This window comes from Drosophila navojoa, chromosome 3, assembly GCF_054131105.1.
Source record: "Drosophila navojoa isolate 15081-1374.11 chromosome 3, UAZ_NAV_1.0, whole genome shotgun sequence".
Classification (NCBI taxonomy): Eukaryota; Metazoa; Arthropoda; class Insecta; order Diptera; family Drosophilidae; genus Drosophila; species Drosophila navojoa.
Genome location: NC_142891.1, coordinates 1,988,133 through 2,015,415, shown reverse-complemented (window position 1 = coordinate 2,015,415; position 27,283 = coordinate 1,988,133). Strand labels below are relative to the sequence as shown.

The following is a 27,283-nucleotide window of genomic DNA, read 5'->3' as shown; positions in this document are numbered from 1 at the left end:
GATAGACAGACTGTTGATAACTGTTTACTGGTTCCCAGTTGGCAACGGAGAGCCAACAGAACGCGCGGACAAACGTTGCGCTAATTATTGCGCATCATTGATTCTAGCTGAGCTGAAAATGTGCTGAAACAGGAGGCGCAAATGGGTAGAGCTTGAGCTATCAATGACAGCCACTGTGCGAGTGAGTGTGTGAGTGTGTGTGTGAGTGCTGTGTGTTTCAATTTAGAAATTCAAGCTATGAGAGCTGAGTGTTAAGGCACATATGCGCATGTGTGTGTGTGTTTGCGGCAAGCAGCTCGTTCGTTTGTCATGAATGAAATGAGCTTTTCTCGATGAGACGCCAATATTACAAAGCAAGAAAACAAAAATTGTAAATACTAAAGTTAAGAGTAGCACATGAAATACTCTATTGAAATATTATCAAGGAAAATGCTGAAAGAAAATGCTTTTATATATCGAAACTTTTGTTAAAAGAAAGACAAAGAAATACATATGGATAGTTTTCAAGACTACGAAATGTACTAAATGCAAGAAATACTCTTTTAAATGTTTACTGAAAGTATAAGCTATATGGCATATCTAAAATAAAAATGAAATAGATATCTCACATTACTCTAAGAGTACTCCGGTTAGTAGTGTGAAGAGCCTAAGTTTTTATAGTGGAATAGCTAAATAATTCCATTAAATCTATATACCAACAAATTTACTAGCAATATATATGCTTAACTCTGAGTTCACATAGTTGGAGATCATAAAGAGCTGAATTTACTGGCCCACTCATTGTCATCATTATTGAGTTTCATAGCTGTCTGCTTTGGTCTGCCTCACATATGCTTACAATATATCAATGCCCAATTTAGCTAGCATATAAACACAACCACAATGAGATTTCGTCGCTTCGCCGTTTGCAGCAGCTCGTGTTTACAGTTGATTAGGATTTTAGCCAATTACAATTATATTTGGAGCAGCTGCTGCTTAGCGACAGCCACAACAAACGATTTTCACTTTCTCGCTTTTCAAATATTTCTTTTTCAACCTCATCTCGTTTTTATGAAGTAATTGTGAGCGTTTTTGTTTATGTTTGTTAGTTGAGGTTGTCTTTTCTTTTTTAGTTGCACTTTCTAATTTACTTTCATGGGGCGATGCGTGAGAGCAAAAACTAAATAAATACATTTACAGAGTTGAAGAAGTCGAGAGACACAGAGTTCATAAATCTAAGAAAAAATTGTCACAGCTCTCAGGTTATTAATTGGATTTCATGAGCCTCGAGTCAAACTTTGAAACACTTTTTCTCGCTTCATTAGGAAATTAGAGATTGGGAAAATGTGAAAAACTTTGAACCACTTACACTGCTGGCCACGAGTGAAAGGTTGCGATCATTTAGCTAACACGGAACTTACCTAAAATGAGAAAGAGTTGAACAAACATTTAATAATTAATTGAGAGTTTAAAGAAAATCAAATGAAATTTACGATTTATATAAACTATCATTAGTTAATTAATTGCTCCAGGGGCAAGAAATTAACAGCTTTGGGGAAGTTATCAAGGCAATCAAATCAGTTGAGCAATTGTACGATCCATCGAAATTTTATGATTTCTCAAATGTCATGAGGAAATATTTTGTTTTTAATAATCCATCATTTGTGTTGAGCATCAGAAAATCAATCGATATTTAATTAAATACGCAATTATAAACAAATGCAATATTTCGTAGTGCAATATTTGATTATAAAAATAATGTTCAATCAATTGATTATATACATATGGCAGCAAAATTGATTATATTTATTTTTTTTTGTATTTTTTTATATTTTGCTTGTTTTTTTTTTATTGTTTTTATTTTTGGTTTGTTTATTTTTTTGTATTTTTTTATTTTTTTCTATTTTATTTTTATTTTATTTTTATTTATTTTTATTTTATTTTTTATTTTATTTTTATTTTATTTTTATTTTATTTTTATTTTATTTTTATTTTATTTTTATTTTATTTTTATTTTATTTTTTATTATTTTTTTTTATTTTGAATATTATTATTATTTTTTTTATTTTGAATAATATTTTTCATATTTTATTTTGAATAAAAATTTTCATATTTTATTTTGAATAATATTTTTCATATTTTATTTTTGTTATTTTTAATAATATTTTTCATATTTTATTTTATTTTTTTTATTTTGAATAATATTTTTCATATTTATTTATATTTATAAAATTTGTATATTTTTTTATTAAATATTTTATTTGATAACAAATCAAACCTAAAGCGATACGATATATTGTTTTAGAAGATAAAATATACTCTAAAATATATTATTGATTTTGTTGAATGAAAAACAATAAAGCAAAGCAATTGCACGAATTTTCACATATACGAAAAACAATAAGTAAATTCAATTGGAAATATAATTAAATTTCCTATTTATTTATTTAGTTATGTATTTTTGCTTTTTACAAAATACGAGTTCAAGCAAACTGCAAAACACACAGTTTTAGTCACGTGGCAATAAAATTGCATTTTTCCTACTTTAAATACGCTCGCTGCCCGTTCCCCCTCGCTCCACGCTCCACACTTTCCCCAGAGCTTGGCTACACAAAAAAAAGCTATTTACTAGCAATTTTCCCAATCAAAAAATGTGAAGGCAAAATACAGAGAGAAAAAAATCCAAACATAAAACCAAAAACAAGGGGAAGCTTATAAATAGCCTGCGACTGAACGTCGAGAGGCCAACAACTGCACAACTTGAGGCTGCAACAATGCAACTGCAGCTCCACTTTGTCTCGCACTGACTCTGCAACTCTCCCCCCCACCCCACTCTTCCTCTTCCTCTCATTCGCTCTCTCTCTCTCTCTCTCATTGCAAGTGCCACCCGCTTTGCGGCACATTCCTCAATCAATTTCGTTGGCTGCTGTGGCTGCTGCAACTGGATCTGGCTATGGCTGCTTCTTATTTACTTTGCATTAATTAAACATGCTGCCACCTACTACTGCCACGCCTCGCACCCCCCGCCCTTCTGTGCCACAGCTTCACACTGTGTGTAGATTTTTCATTGGCAAACCCCGGACGTACGACAGCAGCAGCAGCAGCAGCAGCAACATCTGCAACAATCTTCGTTTTATATTTAAATGTCTGTCGAGACGCACGTGCAGCAGTTCCCCCTCCCCACCCCTCGTCCCCTCCTCTCCCTGGCTCTGCCTCCTTCCTTGGCTCATCCGCATTCGTCTCTGTCAAGTGGCAGTGCATCAGCTGCAGCCCCTGCCTCATTCTCTCTCTCCCTCTCTCACTCACTCCCCTCTCTCTTTCACGCTCCTCATTTGTGCTCCACACAGTTTGTCATTGTAACAATTTCAATGTTTCGCTTGTCAATTTCGCTGCTGCGGCTGCATCCTCAGCTTATACACTAAAAACTCCAGTGCACTGGGGGCGTGGCAGTCTCCACCTGAGGACTTAGACTAATGGCACACTCCTGGCCCCGCCACACCGCCTCCTGACCCACTGATTCCTTGCTCAACTGCATTTTCTTAATTTTTCACTTTTTGGTCTGGCCCTAAGAAAATTGTCAGCCACTTAAAAGTTGTTGAGTTTTTCGAGTTTTCCGCATTTTTCCCGGGCAAAATGCTACTTCATCATCATCATCATCATCATCATCATCTCCTTAATCATCGGGTTGATGGGTTTTAATTGCTTTACCTTGACATTTGCTTTCATTCTGAGAGACGAAGTCGCTTAGGAAAGTTTTTATTGGGACGGCGTGAATTAGTTTTTTGATTTTCCAAGCAATGAAAACTTCAAGTTTTCGCTGAAACTTCTTACTCATAGTGACATCTGTATATATGGATATTTATATTTAGCTGTTTGTTCTAATCAAAGCGTAACTAAATTTAGTTAGTTTATTTGCCAAGTATGGAAAATGGGTGGAAAACTTTTGATTGTGATTTGAATTTGTTGAGGAATCAATTTCTTCATATTTTTTTTAAATTTAAGAAAAATATATATATTTAATAAATGATAAAAATTTGTTATCTAATATTGTAGAAACAAATATATAATAAATAATAAAAACAATTTTTTTTTTATCTCAAAATTTCACATTTGCTGCTCTTAGGAAGATATAGTAAGACAGAGAGTGAGAGAGAGAGAGAGAGTTAGAGATAGCGAGCAACGAGCTCATCTGCTTGGAGCATTCTTTTGCTGTCGCTGTCGCTGTCGCTGCCTCTGTCAGCGTTGACTGCAGCGCAGCTACGTGACTTGCGCTTGATTTATAAACGCGCACAGAGAATGGCATAAGCAAATAAAATAAATAAACAGCAGAAGAAGAAACGAACAGAACACAAGAAGCAGACGGAGAGGCGGGCGTGAAGTGGGGGCAGCCAAGTAAATTGTTTGCAAGCTTAACGCACAACAACCTCCAAGTAAATGTGTGTGTGTGTGTGGTTGGCCCCACTGTGCGGCATGTTTAGCCCGCGATGCTTAAAAACTCATTAGCAGCCACGTTTTGCTCCCTTTTGCTGCTGTTGCTGCAACTTGTTGCGTCGTCCATTGGTCACGCCCGTCCGCCCACACACACACACACACACCCGTGCAACCGCAAACAGCTGCCCAACACACACACACATCTCTCGCCCCCTTTTGCTTGGCAGTTTGTCATGCTTGATCCAAAATCCACTTGTCAAATGCATGCGACACAGATACAATTCGAGTCGCCACAAGAAAGAAGAAGACGTTGGGGAAGCGCTGAAGCAAGCGCCACGTCGACTTATGAGTGTCACAACAAAACTATTTATTTTGCGCCACCACCATCAGGCGTCAGGGTGTCATCTAAATGCCACGCCCCCTCACTGCCTCCGCCCGTATGGTGGCACTTCATTTCTTTTAAAACTCAGCGCCAAACGACATTGAAATTAAATTGTCTGTGCTTAAAGTGGGAAAAAGAAAATGTGGGAAGGAGCGATACAGAGAGAAGGAGAGGGAGAGGGGGAGAGCAGACCAGGAAAATGCGAAAAACTGCTTTTCATGTTGATCTTGGGCTCGAACTAATGATTGCACAAATTAAATGAAAACGAAAATACTTTCAGATAATTGAAATATTTTTAAATTGACAAACGAATCAGAATTGAATTTTCTTCTTCTTCGCTTTCATGACTATATATACATATATATAAGAACTGTTACGTACACAAAGCATTTGATTGTTTAAATGATTCTAAAGCGGAAACATGTGTTTATTTTTAGTACAAGGGAGCACTTTTTATAGCTGATCTATAAATATGTGTAAATTCCATTGAACCTAGTGAAGAAATTTATTGAAGTGGCAAATACTCTTATTGACTTGCAGCTCTATGGGTATACGAGTGATTTGGAATTGATTTATTCAGATTTAAGTATAAGAATTAGGGAATACGAGTATTGAAGCACGAGTACCTCAGTCCTCTATTGGTATTGAAGAACTACTAACAGTATAAGACTAATTGGACAATATAAGATGGAGTCAAATGAAGAAACTAAACTTTCTTTAGTCATAAATGAGATGAATTAGTCAATATGAGACAATATCATTCAAGACTAGGTGAATCTGAGCAGCTTTTATCTTATACAACTGTAAAACTAACTCAGTCTTATATTTTCATAGTCTAAGGCACTTTAGTCTTATATTATTATAAGACTGTTGCTATTGCTGTACTAAATACAGTTCTAATACTGCCTTATATGTAGTCTTATAGTCTTATATTGTTATGGTTAATCCTCGATTGCTCGATATAATGACTCCTATAATATTATAAGATTTAGCGCTTATACCAATCCTAACTGAAACTCTCAGCAATTTATAATTAAACATCAATCAATATCGAAACACTTAAAAGTAATTTCCGCTTTTTGCTCTAGGCCCAAGACTTCATTAATTACGTGTGGAAAGGCGTGCAAAAAAAAACCTTTTCGATATGAAGTTCAGTAAATGAATCACTGTCTCAGAAGTATTACAATTGTTTCAAAAGCAATAATCATGGGCTGCCATTCAAAAAAGATCAGGCGACTACTAAGAGTTCGACACGAAATTTCTGGACAATAAAATTTACAAGCTGCTCGGAGCAGGTGAGAAACGTTTGCGATTGCTTCAACTGTTTGTGCACCTTTTGTGGCAGCTGCAACAAATGAAGTACAACCGCTCGACTCTTGTGTACTTAGGTGTGTTTGTATGTGTGTTTGTGTGTCTGTGTATGTTTGTGTGTGTCTGTGGCAATAAACCCAATTCGAGTTCATAAAGTGCATACAACATTTGAATGCCTTTGGTTGCTTATTGCGGCTTTCTCCTAACTGAACGTTGAGCAAGCCGCTGGAGTTCATTTGAAATTTGTAACTAGCCGCAAATGAAGCGCATGAAAAAAGAAGCAGAGAAATAAGAAAGAAATACTCTATGAAATACCCTGAAGTATGTGATGAGTAGTTAATAAACTGGAATATGTATAGGGTATACAAGATATGAAGTAGGTTATGGATATGGATAGTTAGAGCGGTACTTGATAACAATTTTGTTTAAACTTGATATCGATATCGATAGATTTCTTGGTAAAAGTTATCGATGAATGGAAAAGAAAACTATTAGATAGGGAGTTTCAATGCCAATTATAATTATTTCGATAAATGTTTTTGACATGCGTGAGGAACTAAAGTTTTATATCGATTTTTATCGAACTTTGAGGCAAAATATATCGATAATTCAGCAAGAGCTATACGCACTCGAGCTCAGCTTTCCTAGCTCATTAAACGGGAAGTGCTACCACGACTCAGCTGCTAAGCTAGATCAAGTATATATAGAAACAGCCATCGCCTATCGCCTTGTACATTTCAGCACAAGCATTATGCCCACCTCAGCCAATAATGTATAGAGTATAGAAACTACAATACGACACACTTAAGTGGAGCACCTTAAAATTATTGCCTCACGCTAATTAAGCAGGTGCCAGAAAGAGAAAGAGAGGGGAGAGGGAGAGAGACGGACTGAGACTGAGGCTGACGTGCGTGTGTTAAAGAGCAGTCGCTGACATTCAGCTGTCAGCTAAGCGGCACACGCCTATAAAACCAGCTATATCCAAGACTCGCCCCTCCCGGCCTCTCTCGCCCACTCTCTTTAGAGTTCCTCTACCACAAATATTTACATACAAAAAATATTTCAATTTCAATGTGCCACAAAAGAGAAAAGACAACAAAAGCAAGAATAATATTTTTTTACTATTGCTGCAAACAATAAAACGCCAAGCTGAAGAAGCAGCAGCAAAAACAACAATTTCAACTATGAAACATTTTGTTTATACACGAGTGTATATTCATATACATACATACACACATATATGTATATGTATGTATATACATTTTTATTGAGAGAGCGCACGAAATTATGAGCGAAAAAAATATTTGTACAATGAATTAATTAGCAGCATAGTGCAATATGCTCTCTTCCTCTTCTTCTTCTCTTTTCTTTTTTTTGATAGCCCTCGAAACTTTACGATAGATCGTAAAGGGGAGGTAGGAAAAAACAGACATTTATAGCATACAAACTACATACATATATACACATCTATGGACTGCTCTGTGGAGTACCCCAAATGGCGTCGAATGAACATTAAGAAACTAATTTGAAAATAAATTTTTTAACTGCTTTCATAATATACAAATACAAAGAAAGAGATAAAAACTATAAACAAATACTTTTGGTGTAATGGAATATTAAATGTTTTTAAAATAAACAAAACTTATTATATTTGAAGAATTTTATAAAAAAAAGATAGTTGTTGAGTTTTATAAAATTAATTACTTAGAAATATATTCTATATTCATGTTTATTTATATTTCTGTAATTTTTGTATATTTATATTTTACATGATGTATATTTCTTTTTTGTCATTTTATATATATATATATTTTTTGTTATTTTATTTATTTTTATATACATGTTTTTTTTTTATTATATTTTTTTTTTTATTTGTTTATTTTTGTCTTCTTCTTCTTTTTGTCATTTTATATATATATTTTTTTTTTGTTTGCTATTTTATATATATTTTTTTTTTTGTTATTTTATTTATTTATTTTTATATATATTATTTTTTAAATTAATTTTTTTAAATTTATTTTTTACTAATTTTTATTTTAATTTGTATACTAATTTTTTACTCTATTTATTTTGATATCTTATATTTTTTATTTATTAATTATTTTTTTTTATTTATTCTTTTTATACCCTGAACCCATTGAAAATGGGAAATCAGGGTATAATGGTTTTGTTAAAATGTATGTAACAGGCAGAAGGAGGCGTGGCAGACCCCACAAAGTATATATATTCTTGATCAGGGCGACGAGCTGAGTCGATTTAGCCCTGTCCGTCTGTCTGTCCGTCCGTCCGTCCGTCCGTCCGTCCGTCCGTCCGTCCGTCTGTCCGTATGTTTGAACGCGTCGATTTCAGAAGATACAAGAGCTAGAGACTTCAACTTTTTTTTAAAATGTCCGTATATATCACGCGGATATCGAGTTTATCACTAAAAAACGATAACTCATTTCGATACTTTTTTATCGATAAAAAACCTTATCGAAGATCACTAAACAAATGTTATCTCCTACATCTTTCAAGCTAGAGTCTCCAAATTTAAAATGTATATTAAGACGCATGTCATACAATTTCGGTTTTTGTTAAAATTTACCCCCCACCCCTAAATCCACCCCCTCACCCTTATCTTTGTAAAAGTCGTATATCAAATACTAGAGACTTGTGCTTCGGTATACACATACATTTAAACAATATGAATACGTTCTGAAAGTTTCATTACGATCGTACGTCTAGAAATTAAATTATTCAACAAATAAGTTCTCCTAATATTGCCAACACTGCAGCGCAACCCAAGCGCAATGTGAGTGTGTGTGTGTGTGTATGCGTGTGTTTGTTTGTGTGTGTATGTGTGTGCGTGTGTTTGTTTGTATGCGTGTGTGTGTGCGTGTATTTTAATGGATGCGTGTGTGTGTGCGTGTGTGTTTGCTAATTATTATTGAAATATCAGTTGCTTGCAGGGTTCAGGGGATCTCGTAGTCGAGCAGTCTCGACTAGAGCTTTCTTACTTGTTCATTAATATTTTTATTATTTTATTTATTTTATTTTATTTTGATTTATTTTATTTTTTTTATATTTTTTATATTTAATTTTAATATAAATTTGTATTTAAATATTTTAGTTTATTATTCATATATTTCAATATATTTTCCATTCATTAAATTTATAATTGAACTCTGGCAATTTATCGTTTATTTGCAGACATTGTCCAGATAAGATAGTGGGGCAGTAGCTTTATCTATGCTTCTACAAGGATCAATGAGATATATATTTTATATTTTATAGCGGCAATATGCATATTTGTTTACCCATTCATAGAGGTCTTATCAGCGTGTAAATATATATGTAAGTATATTATATTGTTCACTGACTTTAAGGCGCTTATCTTTTTATTATCAGCCGCAGTAAGCAGACTAGACAGACAAACCCAGAGCCTGTAAACGGCATAATGTCTCGAGTTTCAAAACTCTTTATATCCAAAGTTTTGCAAGTCTCGTCAACAGCTTTGACAGAAGTTTAACGCTGATTAAATCTACTCTTAACTTGGCCAACTGGCACTCGTCTTAGCACTGACCATCTGTTCAAGCCTCAGCAGCATTCGATATATTCCACTCAAAACACAAACGTGTTTAGTAGTTTGCATTATGTGTCACCGCGAGCTTCTTTTATGGGCTGCTACTATGGCTAAGCCTATTACAAATATACCTCTATGTATGTCTTGCACTATTCTAGGCAGCCTTGAATGGCCTAAACGCCGCTAAAGCGTCTCATTAGGGGTATTAACTCAAGCATTACAACAGCTGGCATAAACGAATTCCGAATCTGAATATGAATTCAGCTAAAAGATAAAAGAGAACAAGAAACATTTTTGACTTGTTTTGAAATATTGTTGACTAAATGCATAAATAAATTCTAGCTAAATAATTGACATATTGAAAAAAGTAGAAGAAGCAAAACGAAATTGGCATTTAATATTGTTGTGTGGCTGGCATAAATAAATAAATTAATATGTTTATTGTTGGCATTTAAAAGGTAAAATTGGCTGGCAAATGGCAGGTGGGGCAGGCTAACGACAATTGCAACGATTGAAATTTATACGCTTTATCAAATATTCATGTAAACATGACAAACAAAAGTGCAGCAACAGCAACAACAACAACAACAGGCGAAATTGCGCTATAAACCTGTGTAAAATTAATTAAAATGCATTTCATTTATAAAATTTAAAATGCCATTTTTATTATTATCCTAGGCAAATCGAGGCGTGGCAATCAGACACGCACAAATAACATAATAATTGAAATTAATTAATATTTAATATGCTGCACTGAGCATTTACATTTGCTGTGCTCTCGCTCTCTCTCTCTCTCCCACACACTCTTTCTCTTTCTGTTATTACTCTAAAATGAATATTTAATATGCTGCACTGCACATTTTACAGCTATTGAACACTAGATGGCGCTGCAAACAACATTGCCATACTCATTTACACTCGGTTGCCCTTTCTCTCTCTGACTCTCTCACTCTCTCTCTCACTCTCTGCGTAATTAATTTGCCATTAAGTATGTGCAAAATTAATGAAATGATTTGTCACACGACATTCGCAAACTGACAGCACAAAATCCAATTGAGTATGTTGTGTTAATCAAGTTCTTCAAGAGTTGATCCCGTCACACACACCCTCACCCCCCACCCCCCGCAAATCGAATCAGCTGGCCAATCAAGCGTGGCAAAAACGCTAAAATACATTGATTTTGTGGCACTATTAAGCGCATTTCGAATGCCTAAGCAGAACGCAAACAACTAGGCAACAAGACGAGGGCGGGGGCAAGGGCGAGGGCGAGGGTGTGGGTGGGGGTTGTTTGTTGCTTGGGTTTTGCCTCGTGTGAACTAAGCCATGTCCTTGACATATGAGCAAGAGCAGACAATGCGAGGATTATGCTGGTTAGCTGGCGAGATAATGACTATAGATAGAATGGATGGATAGATGGATGGCTGGATGGATGGATGCAAGGCTGCTTACACAGATATCACACCAAAAAGCCAAAGCCAAAGACCAGATTGAAATCAAAGGGCAGCCATATCGATGACTCGTGCTGCTGCGGGTTGCCGGGCAGCAGCGGCAGCGGCAGCGGCAGCAGCTGCTAATGGCCATTGACATAATTACGCAAAGTAGTTGCCAAAGGTAACGTTACAATACATACACACATACCATACATACCATACATACATACATACATATATATACATGCCTCTATATAGGCATGTCTGAATATATGACAGCCATTGCCAGCGCAAAAAACTTTTTAAACTTATTACCGCAAACGCCTTACAGTTAATACACTTAACATTGGGAGATGGCCGTGGTGGGGGAGGGGGCCCGGCTTGTTAGGGGCATTCCCGCCTAGGCAGCGAGCCCAAGACTTTAAGCAGCCTGCGGCAATGACTTTAAAATTTATTGCCCAACACATTTAGGCAAATGTTGGGCATATTATCCTCAGGCACACGCACACACACACACACACATACAGCTCCAGCTTAAAGCGAGGGCCGTTAAGCACATTTTATAAACTAAAGCCATTTAACTTGAGGCTAAGGTGCATGTTAACTTTAAGTGCTGTGTGCAAAAACAAAAACTTTCTTGATATTTTTGTATATAAATTTACTTGAGCTTTCATATGGCTTATATCACAAGTTCCTTGTAAAGCTCATGTTAAATTTAAACTCAAGTCTTTGTAGTTAGCTTTTGCATAAATAAGCTTTGTCGTAGTCAGACGATTTAGGGCGTATGTATATATGGGATAAATACAAGGAGGCAAACTGGTGTTGCATATTTCTAACTTCATTGTAAAGTTCATGTTAAATACGAACTTTAAGTCTTAGAGTTGCGCTTTATGTTTTCTTGATATTTAGCTCCGTATTACAAGAAATCATAAGAGAAACACTTATTTTATCCACATGGCAAAGTTCATGTTAAGTGTAAACTCGAAATTAGGTGAGCAGCTCAAGTGGAATATGACTTTATATAGATATATAGATGATTTTACATACACAGCCCAACACACGCTTTTAGCAATTAAACTTAGCCTCATTATAAACCTCATGTTAAAATGCAACATTCGTTACTTTCTTTTTGATATTTAAATAACTTCTATAAATATTTATGGGGCAATTGCGCCTAGTATTAGAGTTAACATATAGAAAAATGTATTAGGCTTAATTTAAAAACATTTTCCTTTAGATATTTAAATGATATTGTTTTAACATTTCTTGAAGTATCAGAAGTAGAAACCCTCGAATTGGCACTCGCTGAGAGAGAGTTTTGCAGATTGTATATTTGTGTGTGTGTGCGTGTGAGTGCTTGGGGAAGGAAGCCAAGCGTTGTGTTTATAGGGTCTTGGATCTTGGGTCTAGGGTTTTTCTGTTTAGCGAACTCGAGCTAGTTGGGCTAGGGCAGCGTGTAATGAAAATTACATGCGCCGCAGGCCAGGCTGCAAAACTTCTAAGCTTTGGCGGCAGCGGCAGCGCCAGTCGGCAGCAGTTTTCCGGGCCAAATGTTTGTCGGGGGCAACCGAAGAAGTTGCAGAAGAAGCAGACACCAACCACACACACACACACACACGCACACCGAGAGGGCAACAAAAGCGTAAACCTCACGACTGTTTGACTTGTGTTTGTTTGTCCTTGAATTTTCCTTTTGAAAAGCAGACGCCACAGCAACCACCACGCCTACCCCACCGCCGCCGCCGCCCCCATCGCTTTAACCATTCAGTTATTATTACAAGCACATTTTCATTGCCTTTCTGCGTGATTCGTGGAGCTCTGTCGCGGATTGCTGCGAGGGCGAGGGGTAACTGGCTTTTGCTGGCGCCGTCAAGCATTGGAATTCCTTTGTATACATACATACATACATACATATATATACACTGTCTATATGTACGTTTGGTAAGGCAGCCCAAATTGATTTTCCCTCAGCTGCGCTTAACGCCGGCATTCGCCATCAGCTTTCGGTTTTGGCTCGCGCTGCGGCTCAGTTGTCAATTGAATGATTGCGTTTTATTTGCTTTACTTTTACAATTTTGCAATCGCAGCATCGTCACGCCCCCCTTTATATATATATATGTATATAAATGTGTAACTGCTGCCTCCCCTCTAGACGGCATCATTTGTCAGCGCGTTCGAAATTTGACAGGTGATTAGCGTGACAAACATTTTCGAGCATTGCACTCGGAGGGGGGGGACAGAAATACAAAAATTTATTAAAAAGTGAGTGGGAGAGAGTGAAAAGTGGGCGTGGGGGATGGGGGGGCAGCTGAATTATTCTCTTTTCAAATATCCGGCAGAGCTCACCTAAAGCTGAGCATTTACTGAAATTTACTTTAAGAATTTACAGCAAAGTTTGGATGTTTATTGAAATATGATATATTTACGCCAAGAGTTGTAAATTTTGTTTAGTCACTAATTAAAATCGGCTAAGACTTAATTCACATTATATTCAATTTAAAGTTTAGATTTTTTAGCATTAAAATATTTAAGATTTTTATTAAAAATTTCCTATGAGCATCCTTAGACAGAGCCCCTTCGAAATCCCATTTTCTGTTCATCTTTGCTCTCCTTGGCAATTTGAATTATTCAATTATATAGCACGCATATATCATTCGCCTGTTGTACATTTTCTTATGGCTCATTTTCTATATGCTTTTCATCTGCTCATTTATTCAGTGCCACAATTCTCATATTTCATTTGGCGTTTTGTATTTACTTCAAGATAAAATTCTTTTTCAAATTTGTTCTGCAATTAATTGCATTCGCGCCGCCAGACAAACAGACCCCAGGCATCCACAAAGCAACCCCAAGCCCAAACCCAAACCCATTGCCATAGCCATTTCCTTTACTGTTTGCCCTGTTTGGCTTAAAACCAACAAAATGAGCATTTAGCATTTTCGAAGGCTGGAAAAAGAAATGCACAAAAAAAAAACAAAAATAAATGAAACAACAACAACAGACTGAAAGGCAACGGCTAACCCTTGCTATGCAGCTGAAATCAGTGCTCAGCCCTTAAGCCTCTTCCCACCCCAACCCCAACCCCCTCTCACACTCTCTCGCTCCCTCACTTACTCCCCCTATTGTCCCCTGTCACTCGCTAAACGAATGCAATTCGTCGTTTCGTTACTTTTGCTTGGTTTCTCAAGCATATCAATTCACTTTTGCATCCCCTGCAAGAGGGTAGCTGCAGCAGCAAGGGGAGTGTCTCTTCTTCTTCTTCTTACAGCTGTCTATCTCTGCTAAAGCAACATTGTAAAATACCAAAGCAACAACAACAACAACAACAAATTATACAAAATGAACTGTAAACCTTTGTTTTTGCCCGTAGTGCTAAATCTGAGCAGAGGGTTGCAACAACAACAACAACCCCCCCCAGGTATCGCTGCGTTACGCCCATGCACAATGAAATGAAATAAAATTTTACGCTATGCAAAACATTTTTCTAATCAAACATTCCATTTCATTTGTTGAAACGTGTCCGAAACGGGGGTTGGGGCATGCCAGGGGGTGGCTTACACCCCTATATATAGAGCCAAAAGCTGGAGCAGTGACGCTGTGTCTCAAGTGTAAAATTCATTTGCATTCACAGTTGTCACTTGCCACTTCCCCACCCCCACCCTTAGCCAACACCCCCCCTCCTCAAACAACCCTTGCTACCCGCAAAGCTAAAGACCAAATCCCGCTGGCAGTTTTTATGGTTTGCTAATGCGCATTTAGTCGGAATCAATTGATGAGAAATGCCTTAATAAATCAAAGTAGAATAATAAAAAGAAATTCCCTCCACACACATAGCGCAAACTACCCCCCATTTAAGACCCACCCCCCTTAGACACGCCGCGTCCCGGCTCGAGCTTTATTAATTTCACTAGCCAAAGTGCACTTCAAACATTTTTTTTTCGCCTATAATTGATTTCACTTTGCACTCCGATACAATTTTTTAATGCCCAAACTTATGGAAAATATATAAAAAAAAATAAAAAAATGCTAAAAAAAAAAAATTACATAAAAGTTCAATTTATGCGATTTTTTATCAATATCTTTGCTTTTTTTTTTTGTTAACAATTTCTCGTTGCGCTGCTTCGACCATTGTTTGGCCGTTTGTTTTATTATATTATATATACTCGATATACATACATATATATATAGAGGATATTTTTTTGGTGCACATGCAACGCGCAGAAATTTTCATTTTATTGAGTTTCATTGAAGCGCATAAAATTGCAATAAAACTCTATTCATGCCATAATGCGAGAGTCGAACGAAAATCCAACCCCCCCACCCCACACAGGCACAGCAGACAGCAGACAGCGGCAGCGGCCACGCCCCACATCCATAATATAGCTACAACATTTGGAATTATGAATGGAAATTCAAGTCCAATATGCGTTTAATTAAAAACTTTAAGCAGCGAACAGCGAATTAAGCTGAAAATTAAATAAACTGTGGGCGAGGGGAAGAACGTGAGCGAGGGCACGGGTGCAGTGAGAGGGTGCATCGGCACTATGAAAAATTGCTCAATTTTTGATCAATTTTTATCTTCTCCTGAGTTCAAGCTGGGGGTTAAAACAATTGAGCAAAGCCAGCCGTAATTATGAAATATGCCATTATTAATGGGTCTATGGATTACGAGATCAACGAGAAGTCTGCCAGAAGTTAAAGAGTTAACAAGGCTCGAAGAAATATGTTGGGCAGAGTTCGGTTTAAAAGTGAGAGAGCATTCAGAGAGTCTTCAGAGTAACGAGTGGGGAGTGCCCGACTAGAATATACCTGGAACCAAGCAAGATTGTGCTCGCATAGGATATCATTTTATGCCTCTTTTATGGGTTTTACTATGGCTAGTTAGTTATTGAGTAACTTTTGCTCTAGCTGAACGTGCTCATTGACATTTCGTAGCATTATAATGGTTCTATATATCGTCTATATGGTTCTAGCGCACGTCTTTAATGGGCAACTCGTGCTGTGTACAAAGGCCTAAAGGAATATAAACTTGATCTAGCTTTATTTCAGCTTACGAGTGCAAGATCTGAGATCTTAGAGCTACTTTGACTCGACTCATTGTCCACATTAAGAATATATATATACTATGCAGTGTATGCCACGCCTTTTCTTCAGATCCCACATTTTATGTACAAATGATTAACGTTTACTTCTCCATAATCTTCTTCACATCTCGAGTTACTAGAAAACGTTCAAGACATTTAACATACCTAGTATATATATGTATTATATATAACTCTAATTTATAAATGACATTCGAAAAGCTCTGTCCAAACTCTCTGACATATCATCTATCTGCAAAGATAACACAGACTTCTACAGGCCCGAGCTGTATAATTGCTTTATGAAAAACTTTTTGGTCCACCTTAAAGAGCCTGAAAATCTAAGCTAACCAAGTGCCCAAATCAATGTCAAGCTCAAGCTGAGGCGACGGCAGCGACAGCAGCGAAGCCCAGAAACTTCGCACGAGTTGAGGCGGAAACCAAACCAAGGACTGACAGTTCGGGGAACTGCCGCCCACTGCAATGCAGCAAAGGGGACTGCAGATGGAGATGGAGCGATGAAGCGGACTCTGGAGAGCGTGGATTGGAGCTTGGCCTGGCCTAGATCACAATCGCTTGGCCAAAAGACTTGAGGACCCGGCTCTGGGCCATAAATATCTGGAGACGTGGCACGGGGGGATGGGCGGCAGCTGCATGAAAAGCAATCAGTGTATTGACCACAATAATTTTGACATGTTGCGCATACAAATTAGAGCGCAACTCGCTGGGCAAAGGCAAAGGCAGGCGGGGGCGTGGGCCGCATAGCCCCCGAAAGCCAATCTCAATGCGAAGCCAAAGAAGCAGCTGCAAAAATTGTACGAAAAACAAAAAACAAAACACGGCAAACAGAAGCCGCAAAAGCGACAAGCGATGAGCTCCAAACACACAATGGAGTGGGGGGAGGGGGGTTTCAGCCAACGCAGAGGCAAAAACAAAATCAGAGAAGAAAAAGAAAAAAAGCAGCGAAGCGAAGTGGAAGACAAAAAAAAAACGTAACAGCAGAAAGTGTTGACCAAAAAGGGGCACGTAATAAAAAAAAAACAGCTGAAAAAAACTCAAATTCTACGACAGACAATGATACACTTTAATTAAGCAGACAGTCAAAGCAAACAACGCGACTATGGAATACCCTAACTGAAGTGGAGAGAGCTGCTATTGTTTTAATTATTACTTATGAATGCCAGCTTATTCATTTAATTAATGAATTGGAAATTTATTTTATTTTATTTATTATTTTTTATTTTTTTTTATTTTAATTTTATATTTAATTATTTTTTATTTTTTTATTTATTTTCCTTTTCTTTTTATTTATTAATTAATTTTTTTATTTATTTATTTATTTTTTATTTATTTATTATTTTTTATTTATTTATTATTTTTTATTTATTTATTATTTTTTTTTTATTTTATTTTATCTCTATTTTATTTTATTTCTATTTTATTTTATTTCTTTTTAATTTATTTTATTTTATTTTAATTTTTTAATTTATTGTTTTTTAATTTTATATTGATCAATTTAAATTTTAAACTTCTATAGCGCACCTCGAGCATTTAAAACATAATATTCGCATGATATTTCTATAATCTAAAAAACTCCATTCCATAGGCTTTAAATTGATTGCGATTAAGATTACAGTTCTAAAGATGAATGTTAAATTTAACATGAAATATTATTATTTTAGTATTAGTGAAACATTTAAGGAGAATTCGCATAAAGTTATTTCAGCTTTTATTGCTTGCTCTCAGAGCTTCACATTTCACAATGCTCAAGAAATTCTACTTCTAACTGGCAAAGATTTCCCCGGAAAAACCCTCGAAAGACGCAAAACTTGATATGTCAAAGTCCAGCCAGCTTAGCCAACTACTTAGAGGCATTTTGCGCCGTTACAAACGCAACCAGAATGTAGCAATAGCTCAAGCAAAGAGCACTGAGAGCACTTCACATAGAGGTAAAAAGAATTGCCTGCTGTGAATCGATGATGGCTCTTCAGACTGATGTCTTGACTCTGGGCAAAAAAAAAAGCAGAAGACAAAATGTTGCCAAATTGGCAAGGGTTATATATCACGAACTGAACCAGACATACAAACGGTAGCCAAAGGCGTAAGACAGAAGCAGCAGAAAAAAAAAACACAGACGATAAAAACCAAGCAAATTGAAGACATTCCAATAAAAAATATTCAGACGCAATTCAATCAAAATGTACAAGGTGTGACCAGAGAGCGCGAGAGAGAGAGAGGGAGACAGAGAGAGACAATTGATAGTGTTAGCTGTCAGTGCTTTGGTCAAAGTGAATGCCTGCACGTTTCTCGCTAGCGTTTTGCGGGCGTTTAAAAACGCGCGACGCATGCAAATCGCAAAGAGGCGATAAGACGAAGTAGAAACTACAGCGGAAATCAGAAATAATAAAAAAGAAAGATATTTTGTGCTAGATATGCAATTAAAAATTATGCACAAACGTTGAAAAATGCTAAAAAAAAAAAAAATAAATAAAATAAAAAAAAAATTATATTAAAATAAATAACAAAAGAAAAAGTCATTTGACTCAATGCACAAATGAGTCAGAGCCAAGAGCGAGAGCGAGCGCAACAAACGTGTCTTAAGCCGCGCTCAACAAATCTTTGAGTCACTGGCTCGAGTCAGAGCCAAAAACAAAAGCAAAAACTCGATTTAAAACATTTACAAAAATATCGAAAATCACTTGAGGAAAAAACTTGCAAGCAAATGCAAAAATGTTTACGAAAACATTTCGAGGTTTTCGCAGCCGTAGAACTTGACCAATTTGAATGCTCAGCAAATGTTATTGAATTTTTATGCGAAGAAAAACAAGAATCAAATTTTTATTTGCAATTATTTTTCGCCAGTTGTGTGTACGTGTGTGTGTGTGTGTGTGTGTGTGTGTGCATGTATGTATGTGTGTGTATTTCGTTTGTTTAAACAGCTGCCAACGAGTTGCCCCATTTACTCCTCGCGCGCTCTCTCTCCCTTGGCGCACACACACCCACAAAAAGCAGAAGTGGGAACGTGTCCCATGCATAAACCTAGATACAAATAACGGTACACAAATTGTGTATGTGTGTGTGTGCGGGCATAAATTCCATATGCCAAGCGCTAAAAACTAAAGTGAGCTGCCCCTCACTCCCTCTCTCTCTCACTCTCTGTCTCTCTTCCCCACTCGCTCTCTCCCTTTCGTTGGCTGCCCGAAAAACTGGCTCAAAGTATTATCAGTCCAAAAAAGTTTCAAAATGCCAAATGTAATAAAAAAGAGAATGAGAACTCGCAGGAGATTAGGGATAGTTAAAAGTGGAGAGTAACGGGAGCAGGCAGAGAGAGAGGGAGAGAAAGCGAGGCGTACTAGAGAGAGTTAGATAAATGGCAGAGCTGCTATAAGAAGAAGAAGAAGGCAAGCTGTGTTTAGCTATGCTACTAAAAACGGCCTCAAACAGGCATTGATAGAGAATTTTAATGACCTAAACGTAGCGCCATCTGGCGTTGGGATATGGCGAGAGTGCAAAGCGAAAAGAACTTATGGAATCGAAGTGATGATATATGAAAATATATTTAAATATAATTATTAAGAATATTTATAATAATAGTGTTATAAATTAACAGGAAATTAGGAGGAGAGAGGAGAGAGAAGGAGAGGAGAGGCAACACAGGGGAGAGATCTCAGGAAGGCAGCAAGGCAAGCAGCTCAATCTCAGCGCAGCGCAGCATCTCAGCGCATCTCAGCAGCATCTCATCTCATCTCATCTCATCTCATCTCATCTCAGCTCAGCGCAGCGCTCAGCTCAGCGCAGCGCAGCGCAGCTCAGCTCAGCGCAGCATCTCATCTCAGCGCATCTCAGCGCATCTCAGCTCAGCATCTCAGCATCGCAGCATCGCAGCGCAGCGCAGCGCAGCTCAGCGCAGCGCATCGCAGCTCAGCGCAGCATCTCAGCGCAGCGCATCTCAGCTCAGCTCAGCTCATCTCATCTCATCTCAGCGCAGCGCAGCGCAGCGCAGCGCAGCGCAGCGCATCTCAGCGCAGCAGCGCATCGCAGCGCAGCGCAGCGCAGCGCAGCAGCTCAGCGCAGCGCAGCGCAGCGCAGCGCAGCAGCTCAGCGCAGCGCAGCGCAGCGCAGCGCAGCGCAGCGCAGCGCAGAGCGCTCATCGCAGCGCAGCGCAGCGCAGCGCAGCGCAGCGCAGAGCAGCGCAGCGCAGCGCATCGCAGCGCAGCGCAGCGCAGCTCAGAGCAGCGCATCGCAGCGCAGCGCAGCGCAGCTCATCGCAGCGCATCTCAGCTCATCAGCTCATCTCATCTCATCTCATCTCATCTCATCTCATCTCATCTCATCTCATCTCATCTCATCTCATCTCATCTCATCTCATCTCATCTCATCTCATCTCATCTCATCTGATTACGCTTTCTCCACTATATCCTCCCTTTTAGCATGCAGGGTATAAATAGACTTCCATCATCGCAGGGTTTCACTTCATATTTTCTATATACTCCATTATATATAGTACATAAAATTTGTTTATAAATTTCCAGCTCTGCATATTTACCTAACCCAATTTTGATTTACTGTTTCAAAAGCAAAATTGTCAGGAAAACTTCCATTTGGCAGCAGCCAAGAGAGAGAGAGAGAGAAAGAGAGAGGGGGAGAGTGTGGGCGAGAGAGTGAGTCCTGTCAGGAAGCAACTGCAGCTGCTGCATTTGTATATTTTTGGTTGGTTTTCCCCTCCCTCCCTCTCTCTCTCTCTCTCTCTCGCTTACCCCTCCCTCTCCCTCCCGCCCACGCTTATTTTTTGGGGTTTTTGCGGCATTTCCGCCGCGTTTTTCACGTAAATTTGCAAACAAACGAAATATTTGTTTAATTTATTTTAATTTCAAAGTTTTTGCAGCCGTTGCCACAGCTCCGCAAACGGGGCGGGGCAAATGTGTGTGTGTGGGGGGTGAGGGGGCTGCATGTGGAGTCAGCCAGAAAACGTGAGCCGCAGGCTGCACGCGCGTGTGTCCACATACAAAAGGATGCGCCAGGACTCATCAGAAAAACAACGCAATCATAATTCACGCAAGAGCGTGACGGAGAGAAAGGCAGAGAGAGAGAGGGAGAGAGGGAGAGGTACAGGCACAGGCACTTGGCCAGGAAATGAAATGAAACTCAAAAGGAAAAACTCAACGCAGGTAGAAAACAAATGAAAAACGAGGCATAAATAAAAACAAAGCAAAAGCGAAACGAGAATAAACATAAAAACCCAAAAATAAAGCGAGAACTAAGTGTGACACAGAAGCAGAGGCGGAGAGAGAGAGAGAGAGAGAGAGAGAGAATGTGTATGTGCGAGTGGGACAGGTAATAGTGGATAAGTAGGCGACGCCACTTGAGCGCGCATCCTGTCTGACTGTGAAAACACAAATTGAAAGGCACTTTAAGGAAAACTGCCGGGAAAAGCGTGAAAAACTCGACGAAAATTTAAAGGCAAAGCAATAGATGGGAGTGAGATATATACTTGTATATATAATATATATATTTTACTTTAATAGTATATACATATATTTATATGTATTTAATTGCAATTGATATTTATAGTCGGTTAATGCTATTAACTATTGATAACAGCCATGGCCAGCACAAAGGCGAGGCCACTCTGTGGCATGCCACACACACGCACACACACACACGCATGGCAGCAGACAGTGGAGCAACAACAGCTTGTGGCAGCTCCTCTAATGGCCTTTTAATTATTACGCACAAAATTGTCTTTCCCTGTTCCGTCCATCCGTCCGTCCGTCCGTCTGTCTGTCGCTCTTTTATGAGACATATAAGTGGAATTGTGGAACTATTATGAGTCCAACTGGCAAGTTCCCTAGATATATCTATATATACATATATCTTTAAATATTTAACCTATATAATAAATATATTTCAGATTTCTTATTTCTGGGGAAGTAATATAAAAGATAATTATTGTTTGCTTTATATTTAATCACTGTTCTAAAGATAAGAAATTATAATAAAATTCAACTTATAGAGATAATATATGATATTCTTGTGAATCATGCTATAAATCGTTTATATTGCATCATATCATATCATCATATCACATCATCATCTAGAGATCTACAAGACAAAACAGAGAATGAACAAAAGGGAGAAGAGAAGAAAGTGAGGAGCTGACTCGAACTATAAATTCAAGTATAATACATAGTATTATATATAAAAAAAAACTAGAATATAACATATATATAATTGCTTGCTCTCATTCTCTCCCTTTCTTTGTACTCTCTACTTTAACCATCTTTACTAATTTCTCTCCCTCTCTTCTTGTCATATATTTCTAATTTTTTTTACTTTTTCTCATCATTCCACTTAAGATTCGTTTACAAAATTCTTTTTATAAGCTTCCATTAGCGCATTCCAAATTGTCTCATGGTTCAATAATATCCCAGACTAAATTTGGCTATGAATTGGGGCATAGCCAGTGAGTGGGGCACCTAAGATATACCCAAACGGATTGATGATATAACTAAAGCCCCTTTCCTCTGTGTGTTTAGTTCGAGTGCATAATATAATATCATATAAAATATAATAATATATAATTATAGCAAACTCGAACGAAATAACTGTTTTTTAACTTAACTTAAACTCTTAATTATAACTTTGAACTCCACTTTAGTGTATTATTACTCATAATTTCTGATATTATTATATAATAATACAGTTCACTTACTATAATCTCCATTTTATATATTTCAAAAATATATGAAATTTATTTACATTTTTTTATTTTCTTCAATTTTAGCTAAAAACTCTTATTGATAACTCTATAAATCCAATCTCTACTCTTCTACTTTATACTATACTCTAATGTCTCCCTTCTATCTATCTATCTACATCCATCCAAGTTTATGTTTTTATCAAATTTCATTCAAGCTCTGACAGCTGAACTACATAACTGTGCTTTTGCGGCTTGATATTAAGATGATATATGTGTGATATGGGTGTGCTTGTGCTTGTGTGTGTGTGTGTGTGTGTGTGTGTGTGTGTGTGTGTGTGTGTGTGTGTGTGTGCGTCGCTCGACGGTTGTTGGCTTTTTCTGGTTTAGACTGTCAAATCTAATAATGCCCCCAGAGATCATTTACCGCTAAAGCACGGCGGAGAGTTCAATGACAAGTCACATGCGATTTGCTTATATATGTATGTATGTGTGTGTGTGTGTGTTTGTGTTTGTGTCAAAGATACAATTAAAATGTCAAATCAAGACGTTTTATTTATTAAATGATTATACACTATAAAATAAAAAAAATAAAAGCCCAAAAACAAAAAAAAATAAAAAAATCAGAAACAGAAGCAAAGAAACAAGCGGAAGAGGAAAGAATAAAAGATGCGCGGGCTATAAAAATTTACAGTTTGTGCAGCTTTGGGGGCTGGGGTGGCGAATGCCGCGGGAGGGGGGCGCATGAGGGCTAATAGCATATTTTGTTGAGTGTTGAAAGAATTTTGTTGTGAAGCATTTGGGGGGTGGGAAGGGGGAATTGCTTGTTAAACGCTTACAAATTGGAAATCGTGTTGATTGACTGATTGATTGACTGATGCAGCAATTGAAAGCAAAGGCGGCGTGGGAGGCGTGGCACAGAGCAAAACAGAAAAACTTTGCGACGAAAGAAAACTTTAGCACAAACGAGCCAAGTATGAGTATGAGTGGGAGCGAGAGAGAGAGAGAGAGGGAGGGATATTAACGACTAAAGCCAACGGTAAAAACTGTCAATGAACGACAAAACAGAAGATGATGAGGAAGAAGAAGCTGAAGAAAAAGAAGCAAACTTAACGTCAAAGCTAAAACTTGACGACAACAAAAACAACAACAACAACAAAGAGTAGTTGAACGAGAACAACAACAGGTGCAGGAAGTGGCAAGGAAAAGAGAGAGAGAGAGGGAGAGAGAGAAGTAGGAGGAGACGCAGAGAATCTGCTGGAAGCTGTCATAAACAAAACTTGTCTCATACAAGAGCCAAAAGAAAAATATATAAAAAAAAATTATCGTTAAGAAAATTGCGAAAATAAAATTGAAAAGTGGCTCAATACAATTTAATAGAACATTTCTAGCATGGCTTTAAGTGTTTATGGCATCAGGAGAAATCAAGAATTTCCAATTAGTTGCACAGAGATGCATAAGAAAACTGAATTTGCTTGGCACAACAAAGAAATGCCAAATTTAGAGTATAAAGAAAAATATAATTTAATTAAACTGTTATACAGTTGCACAAGGCAGATATGCATACGAATGGCATATGAATGCCCTGGAGGCAAGTGCAGCCAAGAAATACTTTTAATTAAGATCTTCCACATGTGCATGCATACATACATACATATACATACAAACATACATATACATATATACGTAAGCCTGCAAGGCAATATAAAAAGCCAAGTGAAGTCAAGGAATAGTTATATTAAGCTGTTATACAAATCTGCATATACATATATCTTATGCGTAAGATAAATAACAAAAGAGAACACAAAAATCAACAGCAGAAAGTGCAAAAAATTATGTTATATTTCAACCAATCCTATACACCTGCCAGGCAGTAAAATAACTCAAGGTATGAGTATATGTTAATAAAAATCTATATAAATTTATTCATATATGCATATTTAGATGATTATTGTATTTCCTAAAGCGCAAAAACAAACACACACATGCAGAAAAGCTGAACTAAATCAAATAACGTTATACAGCGCATTCCGATCTGCGGTATATAACACTTTTTAGCACACTTCACTCGCTCACGCTTAGCAGAGCTGAGCTGAGCTTTGCTTAAGCGCATTGGCAAGTTTGATCTCATTTAGCACACTTCATATGCGCCTCTCTCTCCCGGCACACTCTCTTGCTTAAGAGCGGACCAACTGCTTGGCTTATCCTTAGTTAATAATTTCTCGTTTCATTTCTTTCGCTTTACTTACCGATAAAAAATAATTTCCAATATGTTTGCGCGCTGCTGGCGCTGCGGCTGTTTCTCCTGCTGCTCGTCGTCGCTGTCGTCGTTGTTGTTGTTGTTGTCGCTATTCCTGTTACTGCTCTCATCTTGTTGCTTTGTCGCTTATCGCTGTTGTTGTTGTTGTTGTTAATTATTATAAACTGCAGCTCTGCAGTTGACGCTGACTTTCCAATGAGCGTCTCGTGTTACGGTAAAAGTTTTGTCCTCGCTCTCCTTTGCCGCTGCTGCTCTCTAGCAGCTAGCTTCACTACAGCGCCACATAGCGGGCGTATAATAAAAATTCGTGGTTTTTTGTTTGTTTCAAATTAATTTCTTTTGGGAAACTATTTAGAATCAACGGCAACAAAAACAAATACGCGCACAAAACTCAAAATTCAAAATGGCGTCTCTTCTTCTTCTTGTACAGGTTTGTTGGCCCTTCGTTTGGCCAGGTCTTAAACCTCAAGCATTTTTCTCTCTGCCTGCACTTTACGCACGCACACACACGCACACCGTTTCACTGTTATAATCGGCCGTTTGCTTTGAATCAGAAATCACCAATGCTGTTGTTGTTGTTGTTTTTGTTTAGCTGTAGCTGCATGCAGGCGACGACAATCGACGCTTGAAAGGTTTCCAAGAAGCAGCTATAGAGACACTTACACGCACACATATGCACACACACACACAAATACGCGCGCGTAGTAAACCTTTTTTTATTTCTCCGTCTTCTGCTTCTGCTTCTTCTTCTTCTTATGGCTTGTCTTATACACTGCTCTTGCTCTTGCTGTTGTTGTTTTTGTTGTTGTCGGCTGGAAACCTGTTTGACCGGTAAGAGAGCCGCGCTGCAGGCAGGCAGGCGCAAGCAGCTCGGCGTCACTCGAAGATCAAGCAAAACTAATGATGCCAAAGCCGGCGTCGGCGTCGACGGCGACTGAAACTGCGCAACGTTGGTTGATGACGCAGCTGCGACGGCGGCTGCTGCTGCTGCCTTTTGCTTGGCTTTGCTTTGCTTTGCCTTTCGTTAATAGTTGGTTGTTGTTGTTTCTTTACTTCTTTTGCTGCTGCAACACTAACACAAATACACTTGAGCACTCTCACGTACAGACACACACTTCCAGTACTTTTGCCGTTGCTGATGTTGTTGTTATTTTTATTGCAATTCGCTAATTTGCTATGGCCTTTTTGTTTTATTTATATTTAACATTTGCCAGCACTTGTATAATTATATTTCTATTTGTTTGGATATTTGTTGTAAACAATGACGACGACGACGCGACGCAAAAATTGTTGTTTTGTTTTTGTTGCTGCTTGCAGCTTCAAACGCACAGCGACAGCGCGACACGTCCGTTCTTAGCGGCAAATGAAAAGAGAATGAGGTATGTTAACGCAAACAAATTGACGAAACGAATGCTGTTAAACGCCAAAGCAAAGAGCGACGCTACTGTTAACGCTCCGCTCTTACGCTGTCAAACCATTCTTAACAGCGAGCGCATTCTGTTAATGCTCTTCGGGCTAACAAAAACGAGTTTAAGCTGTTTGTTGGTTTTGTTTTTGTTTTATTTTTGCGCAAGCAGCAACAGGCGAGAGTATGATCTAAGCCAAAGAGCGTGATCAGCAGACTTAAAGAAAAAATGTGCTCTTTGAATAATAAGAAAGACTTAGAATGATAAAACACTTAAATATGATAGAATAAATTAAGTTTAAAAATATTCAAATATTGATTTTATTTATTTATATTACATTATTTATTTATTATTACATTATTCACACAGTAACTAAAAATATTTATTATTAATACCAGTAAATTTAAACTCCAATTATCTTCGTCTGAGCTCCATCTGCTAACAGTCGCTGTTAAGTGCGTTTGTGTTGCCTGCTTTTAAGCAGACGTTCGGCAAACGAAACGACGAAACCGAAACGAACTCAAAGAGCAGCACATTAGCTAAAGAGCGGCATCTTCGCTAACAGCTCAACGAAACAACTTAACGAAACCTTGTGCGCGCGCTCTCACTTCAGCATTTAACATAACAGCTTACTGTTAGCCAGGCATAGCAACACGTAGCGACTTGCGCGCGGTTTGCTAGCGTTTTTCCAAAAACTTGTTTAGGAAAAACGGCGCTGCGGAAAAACCAGTTGCTGGCCAAAAC

The 27,283-nt window shown here is 37.8% G+C and overlaps 1 protein-coding gene and 1 long non-coding RNA gene across 2 annotated transcripts in view; one reads left to right on the top strand and one right to left on the bottom strand.

Annotated features, from left to right (window-relative positions):
- The window catches only part of LOC149091604 (uncharacterized), a 75,533-nt gene extending 49,012 nt beyond the window's left edge, over positions 1 to 26,521 (bottom strand). Inside the window, exon 1 of the mRNA XM_089257302.1 lies at positions 25,123 to 26,521. Coding sequence (XP_089113428.1) covers positions 25,123 to 25,243 — 121 coding nt within the window. The 5' untranslated portion in view covers positions 25,244 to 26,521. The remainder of the gene's footprint in view (positions 1 to 25,122) is intronic.
- Positions 9,300 to 10,442, top strand: LOC149091605 (uncharacterized). Its single transcript, XR_016196594.1, has 3 exons — positions 9,300 to 9,436; positions 9,491 to 10,070; positions 10,124 to 10,442. It is a non-coding gene; the product is annotated as an uncharacterized LOC149091605 (long non-coding RNA).
- Positions 26,522 to 27,283: the final 762 nt, after the last annotated feature.